The sequence below is a fragment of the Lissotriton helveticus genome, chromosome 5_1 (assembly GCF_964261635.1).
Source record: "Lissotriton helveticus chromosome 5_1, aLisHel1.1, whole genome shotgun sequence".
Taxonomy (NCBI): Eukaryota; Metazoa; Chordata; class Amphibia; order Caudata; family Salamandridae; genus Lissotriton; species Lissotriton helveticus.
The window spans coordinates 104,198,569-104,216,089 of NC_136065.1; the positions used below are offsets into that span (position 1 = coordinate 104,198,569).

The following is a 17,521-nucleotide window of genomic DNA, read 5'->3' on the forward strand; positions in this document are numbered from 1 at the left end:
ATATCCTTTCAATGTATTAGATGTTATTAACTCCAGTGTCAATAAGCTAATTTATATAAGAGGGGCAATTTTACTACAAGTCTACAGGCACCTATAAGGAAATGTAGCTACTCCCTCTTCCCTAAGCGTGTTTCAAGGAGATAGCCATTTTAGGATTATCAATGTTAGCAAAGTGGTGATTACTCAGCTCGCAGTGGTATTTGTATTTGTATTTATTACTTATAAAGTGCTAACAATCATCCAAGTAGGATATCACGCCGCTGTAGCGGCAATGATGCGTGGTCGGTTAACATAGGTAGTGCTAGTTTAGTCTGGTTTAGGGAAAAGGAAGGTTTTCAGATGTTTCCTAAATGCCAGGTGGCAGTCTGTGAATCTGAGAGCCGCAGGCAGTTCGTTCCATTTGATTGCGGCTAAGTGGGAGAAGGCTCGCTCTCCCATCTTGGCTCTCTTCACCCGAGTAGTTCTTGCTCTTGCCGTGAATTGCGAGCGAAGATTTCTGGTTGGAGCATAGAACTGAATCCTGTTTCTAAGAATAAGTGGGCCTGTATTGTGCAGTGCTCTATGTGTTATAAACATTAACAACAAGGGGTGGTGAGGGACAGAGTCTCTGAATTAAGCAGAATACTCTCACCCAGTCAAGAGATCTGGGCTAGATCCAACACCGTTTTTTAGCTCATTGCACCATCCCAGTTTCAGAACCTGGCTGTATGCAAATTAGTCTGTCCCTGGCCCAGTGCATCATGGGAACAGGGCAGACCAGACTACAAAAGCCGATTCTTACACTGGGAGGGGTGGTGAGGGACAGAGTCTCTGAATTAAGCAGAATACTCTCACCCAGTCAAGAGATCTGGGCTAGATCCAACACCGTTTTTTAGCTCATTGCACCATCCCAGTTTCAGAACCTGGCTGTATGCAAATTAGTCTGTCCCTGGCCCAGTGCATCATGGGAACAGGGCAGACCAGACTACAAAAGCCGATTCTTACACTGGGATTTTTTAGCTCATTGCACCATCCCAGTTTCAGAACCTGGCTGTATGCAAATTAGTCTGTCCCTGGCCCAGTGCATCATGGGAACAGGGCAGACCAGACTACAAAAGCCGATTCTTACACTGGGATTTTTTAGCTCATTGCACCATCCCAGTTTCAGAACCTGGCTGTATGCAAATTAGTCTGTCCCTGGCCCAGTGCATCATGGGAACAGGGCAGACCAGACTACAAAAGCCGATTCTTACACTGGGATTTTTAGCTCATTGCACCATCCCAGTTTCAGAACCTGGCTGTATGCAAATTAGTCTGTCCCTGGCCCAGTGCATCATGGGAACAGGGCAGACCAGACTACAAAAGCCGATTCTTACACTGGGATTAGCTCATTGCACCATCCCAGTTTCAGAACCTGGCTGTATGCAAATTAGTCTGTCCCTGGCCCAGTGCATCATGGGAACAGGGCAGACCAGACTACAAAAGCCGATTCTTACACTGGGAGTTTTTAGCTCATTGCACCATCCCAGTTTCAGAACCTGGCTGTATGCAAATTAGTCTGTCCCTGGCCCAGTGCATCATGGGAACAGGGCAGACCAGACTACAAAAGCCGATTCTTACACTGGGACATGTAAATAACTATGTGTTATAAACATCATTTTGAAAGTTGGTCTCTGCTTCATTGGCAACCAATGAAGTTCACGTAGGCAGCTCTTGGCTGAGTTGAACTTTCTTTTCTTGCAAACGGCCTTAGCCGCTGCATTCTGCACTATTTGTAGTTTGGTGAAGAGATATTCTGCCATGCCTACGAACAAGGAGTTTCCATAGTCCAGCCTGCTCATTAGAAGTGACTGAACCAGGATCCTTCTGCACTCTATAGGAATCCAGGGGAAGACTCTTTTAAGCATCTTTATCACAGCAAATACTTTGCCGCATATAGAGGATACGTGAGATTTCATAGACAGGGTAGTGTCAATCATTATTCCTAGATTTCTTGCTGTTAGTGTCGGAGTTGGTGGAGTGCCCAGGGATTCTGGCCACCAGCTGTCGTTCCACAGTTGAGTGTGTCCACCGAACAGCAATATCTCTGATTTGTCTGCATTCAGTTTAAGACAGTGGTTGTGCATCCAGTCAGACAGTTCTGAAAGTCAGTTTAGTAGCCTATCCTTGGGGTCATTCCTCTCATCCAGGATTACAGTTAGTTGGGTGTCGTCAGCATAAGAGCAGATTTCGACACCCCACTTTCTGCCTATTGCTGCCAGGGAAGACACAAATACGTTGAACAACGTTGGGCTTAGTGAAGCCCCCTGTGGGACCCCATATTTGATGTTCCGGTGCGGGGATGAGAAATTGCCCATGCGCACAGATTGCGTTCTGTCCGATAGGAAGGATTGCAACCACCCCAGTGCTTTGTCCCGGATGCCTTTTGCTGCCAAAGTTCTTAATAGCAGATTGTGTGGTACGGTATCAAAAGCCGCCGAGAGATCCAATAGTATCAAGGCAACTGTTTTCCCCTGATCCACATGCATTCTGATATTATCCAGCACGGACAGGAGTGTGCTTTCTGTGCTGTTGTTGGCCCTGAAACCCGTGTGTGAGATATCTAGTAAGTTGTTTGTTTCGAGAAAACTGGCCAGTTGCCTATTAACCAGTTTTTCTAGTACTTTAGATAAATAGGGTAGCTGAGATATGGGTCTGTAATTGGCTGGATTATTGATGTCTAAACCTGCTTTTTTTTAGAAGAGGGGGTAACTGCGGCGTTCTTCCAGCTGATTGGGAATTCCGCGGCTTCTAGCGAGTGGTTCAGCAATTGAGTCACTGCTGGGCAAATTATTGGGGTGAGTTGCAAAAAGATATGGTGGGGACAAGGGTCCAGAGGGGAGCCTGATTTAATTTCTAGCATGACTTTGCCCACTTCTTCTTCCGAGAATGGGCCAAAGCTGGAACAGCAGACCTGAGGCAGGGGTGGCTCGAGGTCCTCTGAGCCATCCGATTTGAGGTTGGAAAATGAAGAGTAGATCGTGTCAATTTTCTCACAGAAAAAGTCGTTCATTTTATTGCAGCCTACTTGTGAGGGAGTCAGATTTGATAAGAGGCTGGTAGGACTGCATAGTTCTTTGACTATTTTGAAAAGTTCTTTAGACGAGTCTTTATTTTCTGTTATTCTGCGAGAGAAGTATTCCTTCTTTGCTTTCCTAATGGCTTTAGTGTATTGTGTGAGTTCTTTCTTATATGCCCTTCTGGTGTCTTGAGTTCTTGTTAGTCTACATTTGTGTTCAAGCAGTGTACATTTTCTTTTTGATGCCTTTAGTTCTGGCCCGTACCATTTTTCTGACGTGGTACGCCTGGGTTTGGTATTAGAGCGAAGCACTGAGCAATGTTCAAGTGCCTTCGTGATATGGTTCTGAAGCATATCTATTTCTTCGTTAATGCTAGTTTTTCCTGCATTGGAGTAGGTGAAGTGTTGCTGAAAAGTTTCTACATTAAAGTTTGTCCAACTCCTCCTTTGGGTCGCTGCTGGAATTGAAAATCTGGTATTTTTGACAGGTAGGTGGATATTGAACTCAATCAGTGAGTGATCCGTCCATGCCATTGACTTTATCCCTTTGATGAAGATTGGATTTATATTGGAAAACACCAGCTCTAGGATATGTCCGGCCTTGTGTGTTGGTTGTTCGATTCTCTGGGATAGCTGTAGGATTTCCATATTCTCTACTAACTGTTTGGCAAGGGGGTTTTTACTATCATCATAGTGAATATTAAAGTCCCCTAGGAGCAGTACATTTTTGTTGTGAAGACAGACTGGCATGACTTGCGCAAGAAGCTGAGTGTTGAAATCAGACGTGCAACCTGGTGGATTATAGATAATGACACCACCGAGTAGAATATTGGTGTTGATGGACACTGAGAATGCCATAGCTTCGTGACTGCTAACCTGAGTAATCACCTCTTGTCTGCAAGTGAGGGAGCCTTTATACAGCAATGCTACCCCACCTCCCTTTTTTATCTCCCTGTCCATTTTGTAGTGGCGAGGGCGGGAGGGGGGGAGGGGCCGAGCACTAATCTGCTTGCCCTGCTCCTGCTCCTCACCCAAGATGGCGGGCCCCCCGGCAGCACCTACTCGGCTGCGGTGGGGGTGGTCTGGGAGTGATTCCGAGTCAGGGTTGCCACTTCAACTCTGCAGCGGTCCACAACACGGCAAGACACACCGCTATGGCCCCGTGACAATTAGGTAGCGCGGTGAGTAATAAATGAAGATATTTGTTAACTAATTTATAGATGTCCAACATAGGTCCAGGAGGACCGAATCCTTGCCAGATCTTCAGGATATCTACAGAGGCAGGATTACATACAGTGATATTAACTAGAACTCATGTACGTATATGATGATTATCCTGAAAGTCTCTCTTGGTTCCTGCCCTCTTGGACTGACATTGGACACCCTCTGCTAACATGCTTGTCGAATTCTGTCCTACTTTGGTTTCCTTACAGTAAATAGTTCTTCCTCTGTATTGCCACCGCCCCATGTTACACCTGGGCATTTTAATTCCTAGCTCCAGGAGACCAATCCTCTGGTCTAGGCAGCGCTATATAGGTACTCCAACTGCACTAATAGTTCCTTGTGTTCTGAATAGTGTTAGTGTGCGCCTCCTCTGCTGCATTCATGCTTTTTTCCAATTGACCCACTCATAGGCACGTGAGTTTGGTGTGTGTGCTTGGGTGCTTTGTCCTTAGTACCGCATGAAAAAGTCAATGTTATAACAATTAAAAGCACAGATAAACCAATACAAGTGAACATTCTAACAGGGTATGATATTCATGTAACTATCTCAATTTGCTAAGAATAAATAATTGTTTTCTTATCACATGGTATGTATTGCCAATGTTTTTGTTTCTCATGAAAAAATTACAATGAAATGTATTATGCACAAAACTTTGTAACTCTGGCTGTCATATTAAAGTTTTGTTTTTCTAATTCCAGGTTAAACCCTTACATCATAGAGCCGGCCATGGGGTAAGTGGAAGGACAAAGGGCAAAGCATGTGAGATTGGAGGGCATGAGAGGGGGCTGGACAGCAGGTGAGAGGACAAAGGGGCGACATTCAGAGGAAGAGCATACAGTGGAGGGGCTTACAGTGGAGTCACATCCATTTGAATAGTGTAGATTGAAGTAGAATGGAGTGCTGTAAAATATGGAAGATTGAAGTTGCATACAGTGTAATAGCGTCGAGTGGAGTGAAGTACATTGGAGTGGTAGTGTAGAATAGCATGGAGTGGAGTACACTAGAGTGGCATAGAGTGGAGTAGTGTTTAGTGGAGTGGCATACAGTGGAATTGCTTAGAGTAGAAGGGCATACAGTGGAGTGGTGTAGAGTGGGAAAGATTTTAGAGAAGTTGTATTCAGTGAAGTAGTGTAGACTGGAGTTGCCTACACTGGAGTGCGGTAGAGTGGAGTGCATTAGAGTGGAGTGGCATACAGTGGAGTGGCTTACAGTGAAGTTACATCCAATGGAATAGTATAGAATAGGCTGGCCTAAAGTAGAATGGCATACCCTGGAGTGGAAAAGAGTGAGGTGGCATACACTGGAGTGAAATAGAGTAAGGTGGCATACAGTGTAATGGCATACAGTGAAAAAGCATACACTCAAGTGCTGTACAGTGGATTGATATACAGAGGAATAGCATACAGTGGAAAGGCGTAGAGTGGAATAGCATGGAATGAAGTAGCGTATAGTGGAGTGGCATACAGTGAAGTGGCGTACAGTGGCATGGCATAAAGTGTCACAGAGTACAGTGGACGGGTGTACAGTGGAGTTGTGTACAGTGCATTAGCATACAGTGGAATGTTGTACAGTGGAGTGACATAGAATGTAATAGTGTATAGTGGCGTAGCGTACACTGGAGTGGAGTACAGTGGGGTGGTGTAGACTGGAGTCGCGTACAGTGGAGTGAGGTAGAGTTTATTAGTATACAATGGAGTGGCATACATTGGAGTGGCATCCAATGAAATAGCATAGAATGAAGTAGGTTAGACTGGAGTGCCATACACTGGAGTGGCGAAGGGTGGAATAATGTACAGTGGGGTGCCATACAGTGCAATAGTGTGGAATAGAGTGTTGTAGAGTCGAGTGGCATTCAGGGAAATAGCATGGAGTGGAGTGGTGTATAGTGGAATGTCGTAAAGTGGGATAGTGTATAGTGGAGTGATGTCCAGTGGACTGGTGTAGACTGGAGTGGCATAGAGTGGAGGTGTGTTCAGTGTACGAGCATAGAGTCTAATTGCGTATAGTGGAGTTGCGTTACAGAGTAATGGCATAGAGTGGAGTGGCGTAGAGTCTAGTCTCATGCAGTGGAGAGGCGTGGAGTGGAAGAGCATATAGTGGATAGGCATACAGTAGCGTGGTGTTGAGTGGAGTGTTGTAGAGTGGAATGATTTTCACTAGAGGTGCATATACTTAAATACTGTAAAGTAGCGTGGTGTTTAGTGTTTAGCATAGTGGAGTACAGTTGAGTGGGCCAAAAAATGTATGTAAAATTTAGCAGCAATGTAGATTATAGTGTGCAGAGTAACACAAGCAGTGAATTGCTCTGCCTTGCGTTTCTTCAAATTTACCAATCACCTCAGGGCCATGCATGGTGGCCTTGCTTTGCTTTGTCATCACTCCAATTTTTCTCAATATATAATGCAAATTTAAACCACCCATTCATCATCTGGCATGCTCACTGGTGACATGCAAAGCCCAAACGGCACGTAATGAACTAAACAACGTCAAATTGAGGCTACTTTTTGCCCCAAAACCAGTGGCGACAGCCTTTACTACAGTTGCAGATACGCTTCATTCTTCATCCTCATTAATTCATTTAAACTCCTTTTATACCATGTTTTTTCCACTACTGTGACTTTTGAACTTTCAGCTTTTCATGCAAGGAAATGCAATTTTCAACATTTCCAACATTTCTCATGCATTTCCTTACATGGAAATCTGAAAGTTCAAAAGTGATACTGCCTGGCCTTAGTTATATTTTGCTCCACGATATACTGCTGTAACATTGCGATATACTGTGGTGCATGGAGATGACAAACCAGTATGTAATTGATCCTTGGTTGCTTTTAGAGGTGGCCATATTGTTTTGACTACACTTTGGGATATGTCTGAGTTAGAGCCTTACATATAGGTAAGTAGTAGGTTTTATTGTAGTTACCTACCCTGTACCACTTTATTAAAGTGATAATATAAATGTATTTATTTTTACATATTTAAAATAATTTTACAGAGTACTGCGCTAGCACTATGGAAGTATCTTATTTTTTAGGAAATGTTTTCGGTATTTCCTCTGTACTCCGTTCTTTCTTTTTTTTTACAGAATTAAATATGTTATCAGTTGTAATTACACTGTACTACACCATATTTGAGAAATATAGGTCACTACAGTGTTTTTTTTTACAATTTCTTAAGATACATATATATATATTTTTAGACGTACTGCTGTAATTCTTAGATAGCATTGCAGTACTCTGTAACATTTCTTTTAAATAAATACAAACTAATATTTATTTTCCCTCCACTTTACTAAAGTGGTAATAGGTAGGAAAAATATAAATCTTAATACTTACCTATATCTAAGACCCTAAGAGCAAACATTGGCAAACTGGCCTAGGAAAAATATGGCTGCCTTAAAATTTTATAAAGGCAGTCATTATTCACTCAGATAATAACTTTTCATCGCCATGTACTACAGTAGTTTCATAAACTTTTGCGAAATTCCGCAACAAATCAGCGGTCACAGATATCACTACGCTGAAATGCTTTATAATTTAACAAAAATACTTCCCCAAAAATATTAATCTGCACACCATTATGTATAATCCTTCCAAAACTTTTGCGCTACGTCAAATGCAATAGTGTATGGAAAATGCATTCGTGTTTTGGGACCCCCCTTTTATCTTTACATCCACTTAACGATTCACCACAAAAAGGGGGCGATTCCGATTCAGTAAAATCCCACACGAATAGCCGTACGGAGCATATTTCCGGTACGAATCGTACCCTTAAACGTCCCCGTAGGTACGATGAAGTACGATCCGAACACAAAGCAGATCTCCGTACCAATCGTACGAAAGACCATACGACTTAAAAATCCGTACAAATCGCATTCAGAACACGCAGTACCCAACGTCCATACGGATTAAAGCAGCATTTTCCGACCCAGCAAGTAAGATTCGTCACGTCAACACTCCGTACGACTCTTTTTCTATGGGAGCACAAAACATCTGTAAAAGCAGATTTCGAATCGAACCGCGTACGAAACGGCCCCCCCCTCGGGTACGTGAGTACACCCCATGATTGCAGGGGTACGGTGAGTAGGGGTATGGTGCGTAGGGGTACGGTGAGTTGGGGTATGGTGCGTAGGGGCACGGTGCATAGGGGTACGGTGCGTAGGGGTACGGTGCATAGGTGTACGGTGTGTAGGGGTATGGTGCATAGGGGTACGGTGCGTATACACAATGATTGCAGGGGTAGGGTCCGTATGTGATTGTGTGGCTTTCCATACGAATTGCTCATACAACGTTTTCCGTACGAATCGCGTTCTCGTTCCCCAGTCCGGATCGTACTTGTCGGGTCGTACAGCATGTTTACGATTCGTACGGTTCACCGTGAGGGTCCGTATTGTACGGATTTTCCCTTGCTTTTCGTACGGTTCGCAAAGATTCAGACGTATTTTTTTCCTACGGGTCGTACTTTGCGATTCGGACGGAAAGGGCTACGAATTCGAATCGTCGTACAAATTAGTTTCCCGCACCGGAATGGACCCCAAAATGTACATTATTATAAAATGTAGAAAATGTTATAGGTCTGGAAAGGTTTGCTGCAGTTCATCGAGCAAAAATCAGGGGCATTCCCATCTCTGGGAATCCTAGATTACAGCACGCTGAACTGCCAGGTCGCTATTATTTTAATTGAATCTGCTTAAATTTGCAGAGTTCGATATTAAAATTGTTTTATTCTTGCATTCCCCGTATTTTCTGTGTCTTCTGAATTATGCTTACTTGCACATGGGAAACAACCTTTACAACGCAACTTTTACCACGCAGTGCCTTTACGACGCAACCATTACAACGCATGTCATTCCAACGCATTGCGCTGGGGGGCGCTCTAGGATAGGGAATAGATTTAATTTACTATCCAACACCTTCCCTACTATCCACGGGGACTGGAGTTGGAATAGTAAATTAAACTATTCACTATCCAGCACCCCAAAGCGCTATGAGTTGTAACAGCATGCGTTGTAAAAACTGCGTCGTAACAGCATGCGTGGTAAAAGCATGCGTTGTAGTGTCATACATCCCTTGCACATACGCCACATACTGTTCTCCTCCCTGCCGATTTCAGTCCAACGTTGCATTTTGCTGCTCACAGTAGAGGGACATGGCTCCACTCCCCTCCCCTCATTTCCGCTACCAGGGACATTATTAAACACCATGAGGTCCCGGCCGCGCAGCGGACGCCCGCAGCGGGTGCCTGCCGGTGCGCCTAAGCCGCGCTAAAGGCAAGCCTATCTGCACCCGTCCGTCTCTGGACATGCTGTCAATTTAAAATAAAATATTTATATGCTCAGACTGAGCTGCTTGCTATTAGGAGGTGTATGGTTGAGTGCAAACAACCATGTTTGCATGGTTTAGAGGGTCCCTTTGGCTATAAGTGCTGTGGCTTTGTTTCTGTGACCCCGGCTAAGATCAGCAGCCTCCCTCCCTGCAACTCTACGATTTTTCTACTACTCAAATGCCGTTCACTGGCTAAACATTTTGCTGATGTATATGACCTCCTGGAATCCGAGTCCCCTGATTTCTTGTTCATCACTGAGACTTAGCTCTCGGAGGACATGGTAGCGGAGCAAGTACTTGCACTCCCGGAAGGCTATGTGATCCATACCCTCAACAGGGCAACGAGAGGTGGGGGCATTGTGGTTATCCTTAAAACCGGGTACCCTTGTCAAGCAACCCGTTGCCGATTGTGAATGTGCCCTTTTTAAAATCACTCTCAATCCCGACTATACTATGACAGGCTTATTGATCTATCGACCCCCAGGTCCTTCCAGAGTGTTTAGAGAAGCTCTCTCTGAGACAGTCAGCGCCCTGGCGGTCAACGCTTCTAATTTCTCAGTTATAGGGGTCCTTAATTTGCATCTGGACAATCTCTCTGATCCTGAAGTGTCGACCTTCCTGGCCGATCTCACTGCGTGTCAGCTTGACCAACGAGTATTAGGCCCTACGCATTCGGCTGGTCACCTACTAGATCCTATTAATGCAAATATATCTTCCCTCACTGTTCTACCCCCGTTCTGATGGGCTGGTCTGATCACTATTTAGTTCCCATGTCGATTCATGATATCAAGCCGGCACATAATTTAGTGAAAACTTTCTCTCTTAAAAGTCCCTGGCATAAACTGATTTGGGACCAGTTTCAAATCCATCTTGCCGCCACCTCCTGTCGTCCCGGCCAACCCTAATGAGGCCAATTCAGTCTTCTCTAACTGGATCAATCAGCCTTTGGATAGCCTTATCCTAGCCAAACTGTCCTTGAATCATCAATCTAAATTTAACCCTTGTCAGCGCTTTTGGCCATGTCTGAACATCTTTGGAAGGCCTTAGACGCGGGGCAAACATCAGCACTGATCCTTTTGGATCTTAGTGCCGCGTTTGACACGGTGTCTCATGTAATGTTATGTTATGTTATGTTAATATTTATTTATTAAGCGCTCGTACGCCCGAAGGCTTCATGGCGCTATCGAAGGGAACATAACACACAGTAAGTACTCAAAAGTAAGCCTGATTAAAAAGCCATGTTTTAAGAGAATGTCTAAAGGTGAGAAGATCTGGACTCATTCTTAAAAGAAGTGGTAGAGGTGCATCTTGCAGCCACCAAAAGGTGGCTGCAAGATGGTCAAAGCAGCAGCCGCCAAGGCGTTTTTTCTTAAAGGTCGGAACAACCAATAAAGCTTTATAAGCAGAACGAAGATTTAATGAGGGATTATATCTGAAAACAAAGTTTTTTATAAATTTCGGACCTGTATTTTGTAGGGTTTTAAAAATGATACCTCCAGTTTCAAACGCAATCCGCTGTGACACGGGCAGCCAGTGAAGTTGTTTCAGGCCAGGTCTAATAGACTGCCATTTTGATTGTTTCAGAATAAGCCTAGCAGCTTGATTCTGAACAAGTTGGAGTCTTTTTAACCGGCCCGCTGGAAGTCCCAAATAAAGACTATTTGAAAAGTCCAGTCGGGACAGAACAAGGGCAATGATAACCTGAGTGAGTGCGGTTTGCGTCAGGAACTGGGCTATTTTTTTTATTTTCTTAAGTTGAAAAAAACTGGCGGAGACCACTGTACCAACTTGTCCTTTCAGAGAAAGATCTGCACTAAGTGTGACTCCCAGACTCTTAACCGAGGAAGATCTCATAGGTGGGACCCCCATACTAGGTGGCCAAAAGCATGGGCTCCATCTTAGTTCACTTTTCCCAGGCAAGATTAATTCTGTCTTGCCTGGGTTAAGCTTCAAGTGGTTGAGGCTCATCCACCTCTGTATGTGCGTCATGGTGTTCTGAAATTCCACCACAGAGTCTGTAGTATTGAGAGGAAAGACAAGTTGGAGATCATCCGCATAGTTATAGATGGTAACTTTGGCGTTCCTTAAGGAATATAATAATGGGCGGAGATAAAGGTTGAATAATAGGGGTGATAATGATGATCCTTGAGGTACCCCGCATGTAGTGGGAGTTGAAGGTGCTGTGAAAGTGCCAAGTCTCACCGATTGCGTGCGTCCAGTGATAAAGGAGGTGATCCAGCTTAGGGCAGGGCCCCTGAGGCCGGCTTGTTGGGCATAGGTGTACGGTGTGTAGGGGTATGGTGCTTAGGGGTACGGTGCGTATACACAATGATTGCAGGGGTAGGGTCCGTATGTGATTGTGTGGCTCTCCATACGAATTGCTCATACAACGTTTTCCGTACAAATCGCGTTCTCGTTCCCCGGTCCGGATCGTACTTGTCGGGTCGTACAGCATGTTTACGATTCGTACGGTTCACCGTGAGGGTCCGTATTGTACGGATTTTCCCTTGCTTTTCGTACGGTTCGCAAAGATTCAGACGTATTTTTTTCCTACGGGTCGTACTATGCGATTCGGACGGAAAGGGCTACGAATTCGAATCGTCGTACAAATTAGTTTCCCGCACCGGAATGGACCCCAAAATGTACATTATTATAAAATGTAGAAAATGTTATAGGTCTGGAAAGGTTTGCTGCAGTTCATCGAGCAAAAATCAGAGGCAGTCCCATCTCTGGGAATCCTAGATTACAGCACGCTGAACTGCCAGGTCGCTATTATTTTAATTGAATCTGCTTAAATTTGCAGAGTTCGATATTAAAATAGTTTTATTCTTGCATTCCCCGTATTTCCTGTGTCTTCTGAATTATGCTTACTTGCACATGGGAAACAACCTTTACAACGCAACTTTTACCACGCAGTGCCTTTACGACGCAACCATTACAACGCATGTCATTCCAACGCATTGCGCTGGGGGGCGCTCTAGGATAGGGAATAGATTTAATTTACTATCCAACACCTTCCCTACTATCCACGGGGACTGGAGTTGGAATAGTAAATTAATCTATTCACTATCCAGCACCCCAAAGCGCTATGCGTTGTAGCAGCATGCGTTGTAAAAACTGCGTCGTAACAGCATGCGTGGTAAAAGCATGCGTTGTAGTGTCATACATCCCTTGCACATACGCCACATACTGTTCTCCTCCCTGCCGATTTCAGTCCAACGTTGCATTTTGCTGCTCACAGTAGAGGGACATGGCTCCACTCCCCTCATTTCCGCTACCAGGGACATTATTAAACACCATGAGGTCCCGGCCGCGCAGCGGACGCCCGCAGCGGGTGCCTGCCGGTGCGCCTAAGCCGCGCTAAAGGCAAGCCCATCTGCACCCGTCCGTCTCCGGACATGCTGTCAATTTAAAATAAAATATTTATATACTCAGACTGAGCTGCTTGCTATTAGGAGGTGTATGGTTGAGTGCAAACAACCATGTTTGCATGGTTTAGAGGGTCCCTTTGGCTATAAGTGCTGTGGCTTTGTTTCTGTGACCCCGGCTAAGATCAGCAGCCCCCCTCCCTGCAACTCTATGATTTTTCTACTTCTCAAATGCCGTTCACTGGCTAAACATTTTGCTGATGTATATGACCTCCTGGAATCCGAGTCCCCTGATTTCTTGTTCATCACTGAGACTTAGTTCTCGGAGGACATGGTAGCGGAGCAAGTACTTGCACTCCCGGAAGGCTATGCGATCCATACCCTCAACAGGGCAACGAGAGTTGGGGGCTTTGTGGTTATCCTTAAAACCGGGTACCCTTGTCAAGCAACCTGTTGCCGATTGTGAATGTGCCCTTTTTAAAATCACTCTCAATCCCAACTATACTATGACAGGCTTATTGATCTATCGACCCCCAGGTCCTTCCAGAGTGTTTAGAGAAGCTCTCTCTGAGACAGTCAGCGCCCTGGCGGTCAGCGCTTCTAATTTCTCAGTTATAGGGGTCCTTAATTTGCATCTGGACAATCTCTCTGATCCTGAAGTGTCGACCTTCCTGGCCGATCTCACTGCGTGTCAGCTTGAACAACGAGTATTAGGCCCTACGCATTCGGCTGGTCACCTACTAGATCCTATTTTTGCAAATATATCTTCCCTCACTGTTCTACCCCTGTTCTGATGGGCTGGTCTGATCACTATTTAGTTCCCATGTCGATTCATGATATCAAGCCGGCACATAATTTAGTGAAAACTTTCTCTCTTAAAAGTCCCTGGCATAAATTGATTTGGGACCAGTTTCAAATCCATCTTGCCGCCACCTCCTGTCGTCCCGGCCAACGCTAATGAGGCCAATTCAGTCTTCTCTAACTGGATCAATCAGCCTTTGGATAGCCTTATCCTAGCCAAACTGTCCTTGAATCATCAATCTAAATTTAACACTTGTCAGCGCTTTTGGCCATGTCTGAACATCTTTGGAAGGCCTTAGACGCGGGGCAAACACCAGCACTGATCCTTTTGGATCTTAGTGCCGCGTTTGACACGGTGTCTCATGTTATGTTATGTTATGTTATGTTAATATTTATTTATTAAGCGCTCGTACGCCCGAAGGCTTCATGGCGCTATCGAAGGGAACATAACACACAGTAAGTACTCAAAAGTAAGCCTGATTAAAAAGCCATGTTTTAAGAGAATGTCTAAAGGTGAGAAGATCTGGACTCATTCTTAAAAGAAGTGGTAGAGGTGCATCTTGCAGCCACCAAAAGGTGGCTGCAAGATGGTCAAAGCAGCAGCCGCCAAGGCGTTTTTTCTTAAAGGTCGGAACAACCAATAAAGCTTTATAAGCAGAACGAAGATTTAATGAGGGATTATATCTGAAAACACGGTTTTTTATAAATTTCGGACCTGTATTTTGTAGGGTTTTAAAAATGATACATCCAGTTTCAAACGCAATCCGCTGTGACACGGGCAGCCAGTGAAGTTGTTTCAGGCCAGGTCTAATAGACTGCCATTTTGATTGTTTCAGAATAAGCCTAGCAGCTTGATTCTGAACAAGTTGGAGTCTTTTTAACCGGCCCGCTGGAAGTCCCAAATAAAGACTATTTGAAAAGTCCAGTCGGGACAGAACAAGGGCAATGATAACCTGAGTGAGTGCGGGTTGCGTCAGGAACTGGGCTATTTTTTTTATTTTCTTAAGTTGAAAAAAACTGTCGGAGACCACTGTACCAACTTGTCCTTTCAGAGAAAGATCTGCACTAAGTGTGACTCCCAGACTCTTAACCGAGGAAGATCTCATAGGTGGGACCCCCATACTAGGTGGCCAAAAGCATGGGCTCCAACTTAGTTCACTTTTCCCAGGCAAGAGTAATTCTGTCTTGCCTGGGTTAAGCTTCAAGTGGCTGAGGTTCATCCACCTCTGTATGTGCGTCATGGTGTTCTGAAATTCCACCACAGAGTCTGTAGTATTGAGAGGAAAGACAAGTTGGAGATCATCCGCATAGTTATAGATGGTAACTTTGGCGTTCCTTAAGGAATATATTAATGGGCGGAGATAAAGGTTGAATAATAGGGGTGATAATGATGATCCTTGTAGTGGGAGTTGAAGGTGCTGTGAAAGTGCCAAGCCTCACCGATTGCGTGCGTCCAGTGATAAAGGAGGTGATCCAGCTTAGGGCAGGGCCCCTAAGGCCGGCTTGTTCGGCACGGTTGATAAGAATGGTGTAATCAACCATGTCGAACGCTGCCGACAAATCAAGGAGCACAAGGGCCTGATGGATGCCTCTGTCGGCATTGTGTCTTAGAGTGTTTTGGACAGCAAGGATCACGGCTTCCGTCGAGTGACAGGGGCGGAAGCCAGCCTGGTTAGATTCCAGGTATTCAGATTTTTCAATAAATTTGGACACACACGTGGAGACATGGGCTTCTAAAATTTTTGATGCATAAGGTAGAAGAGATATTGGCCTGTAGTTTATTGGGTCGAGTGGGTCTGCTCCTAACTTTTTAATCAGTGGAATGAGCAAGGCTTTCTTAAAGCTGCTGGGCACTTTGCCCTGTAGACGTGATTCATTTAGCAGCGAAAGAACGCCCTGTGGAATAGCCGACCCCACCTCTCTGAAAATGTATGGGGGGCAGATGTCATCAGGTGATCCAGACTTGACACGTATAAGGAGATCAAGCAAGACTTTATCATCGATAGGAGGAAAGGTTTCTAGAATAAAAGGATTATGATAAACATCATCCAGAGGAACAGGGAGCAAACATTTTTAAATGCTCTGCTTTATAGTGGTGATTTTATTTAGGAAAAATGCATTCAGGGAGTCACAAAGCTCTTGTGTAGGAGTAACCAAAGGTGTAGTTCTATCACTATTGCAAAGGTCGTTCACTATATTGAACAAATCTTTTGTCAGAAAAATAATCAGATTTCTGTTTTAGAATAGATTTTTGGTAGATTTTCCGGGCCATACAGTAATTCGCTTTGTCTTGTGGTAGATACCTGGTCCTCCACTTCCTCTCTTTTTGACGCACTTCGAGTTTTAAGGACTTCAATTCTGGGGTAAACTATTTATGTGCGTCATTAGGGCGTGAGCGGTGGAAATTCACGCAGGGTGCATGGATATCGGCTGCCCGTTGGATCCAGTGTGAAAAGGCTTCTTCAATGACATCGATGTCTTTAGTCATTGGGGGAAGGGTAGTGGCCAAGGTGTCCAAAAAAGCCGGTGTGTTAATACCCTTCCATTTCCTAATTTTTCCACCCGCCTGGAGTGACTGTTTTATGCCTCTATCGATGGTAAGTATAAAATGTATGAGGAAGTGGTCAGACCAGATGCAAGGGGTTATGGAGGAGACAGATAGGGAAAGATTGTGAGACCATATTTGATCCAAGCTATGGCCTTTCTCATGAGTAGGAGAGTAAATCTGTTGGGTTAAATTCAGGTCTAAAAGTAGGTCCTTAATTTCTGCTGCCTGGGGATCTACCTCAATGTCGTCAAACCAGAAATTAAAGTCCCCAATTAGGACAATTTTGGAATAATTTGTTACGAGAGAGGCCATTTGTTCGGCCATGATGCGGAGAAGGTAGGCATAGATTGGGGGAGGCGATAGATTAAAACTAATAATAGTGCTCCACTGTCGGTATCAGTCTTAAAAACGATATTCTCCGTGCTGGTCAAAACAAGAGAGGGGAGTGTGATAAATTTGTGAGTGTTGTGAATGATGGCAGCCACTCCTCCACCTTTTTTGCCAGCTGATCGATTGACATTTAAAATATAATAGTCAGATGGGACAGAGGCCAGAATATCAGGCAATGAGTCCTGGTTAAGCCAGGTCTCAGTAAGAAGCACGATATCAGGTTTCTCAGATGTTAACAAAAAAAAATGTCCATTTGGTGTTTGACCATAGAACTCGTATTGAGATAAATGCAGCGAAGTTTAATTTGTGGTTTTATTGAAGGCTGAGGGGCAATGCGTGAACATGGGTTAAGAATAGAGTTACCAGCTGTATACTTGATTTTAGAAATACCGTAAGAAGAAGTGCGTTTCAGTACATACAAGGGTAAATGCGGGCAAAGGTGTTCATGGGGTCTTAAGGTAAGTAACTCCTTAGAGGAATAAATATATGTTTGGCCATTAATTTTGGCCCCTAGCCCTGACCGGCCGCGGACGGGCGCAGACAGGCTTACCTTAGGCGCACCTTCGGCGCGCCATCGTCGTGCCCGCTGCGCTCCTGGATGCGCATGGCATTTTAAGCCTTGCCTCCCAGAATAGCTAGACCGCTAGCTCCGGTCCAGCCCGATCAAAGATGGCGCTTCGCCCTCCACGCAAACGGCCCAGTCAGCCGTGGTGGAATGGGGCGAGGTACAGTTCAAAATACAGCTTTGCAGCTACACAGTGCACATGAGTGGTAAGTGGTTAAAACAGTCTATTAAAATAAGGCAATATAGCACTGACATCTAAATCATGC

The 17,521-nt window shown here is 44.6% G+C and overlaps 1 protein-coding gene across 2 annotated transcripts in view; it reads left to right on the forward strand.

Moving 5' to 3' along the window:
* Positions 1 to 17,521, forward strand: part of LOC144752991 (E3 ubiquitin-protein ligase TRIM39-like) — a 292,690-nt gene that overhangs the window by 138,037 nt on the left and 137,132 nt on the right. For both annotated transcript variants that reach the window (XM_078640802.1, XM_078640801.1), the window contains exon 2: positions 4,961 to 4,993. In XM_078640802.1, the coding sequence (XP_078496928.1) occupies positions 4,989 to 4,993 (5 nt within the window). In that variant the 5' untranslated portion in view covers positions 4,961 to 4,988. The remainder of the gene's footprint in view (positions 1 to 4,960; positions 4,994 to 17,521) is intronic.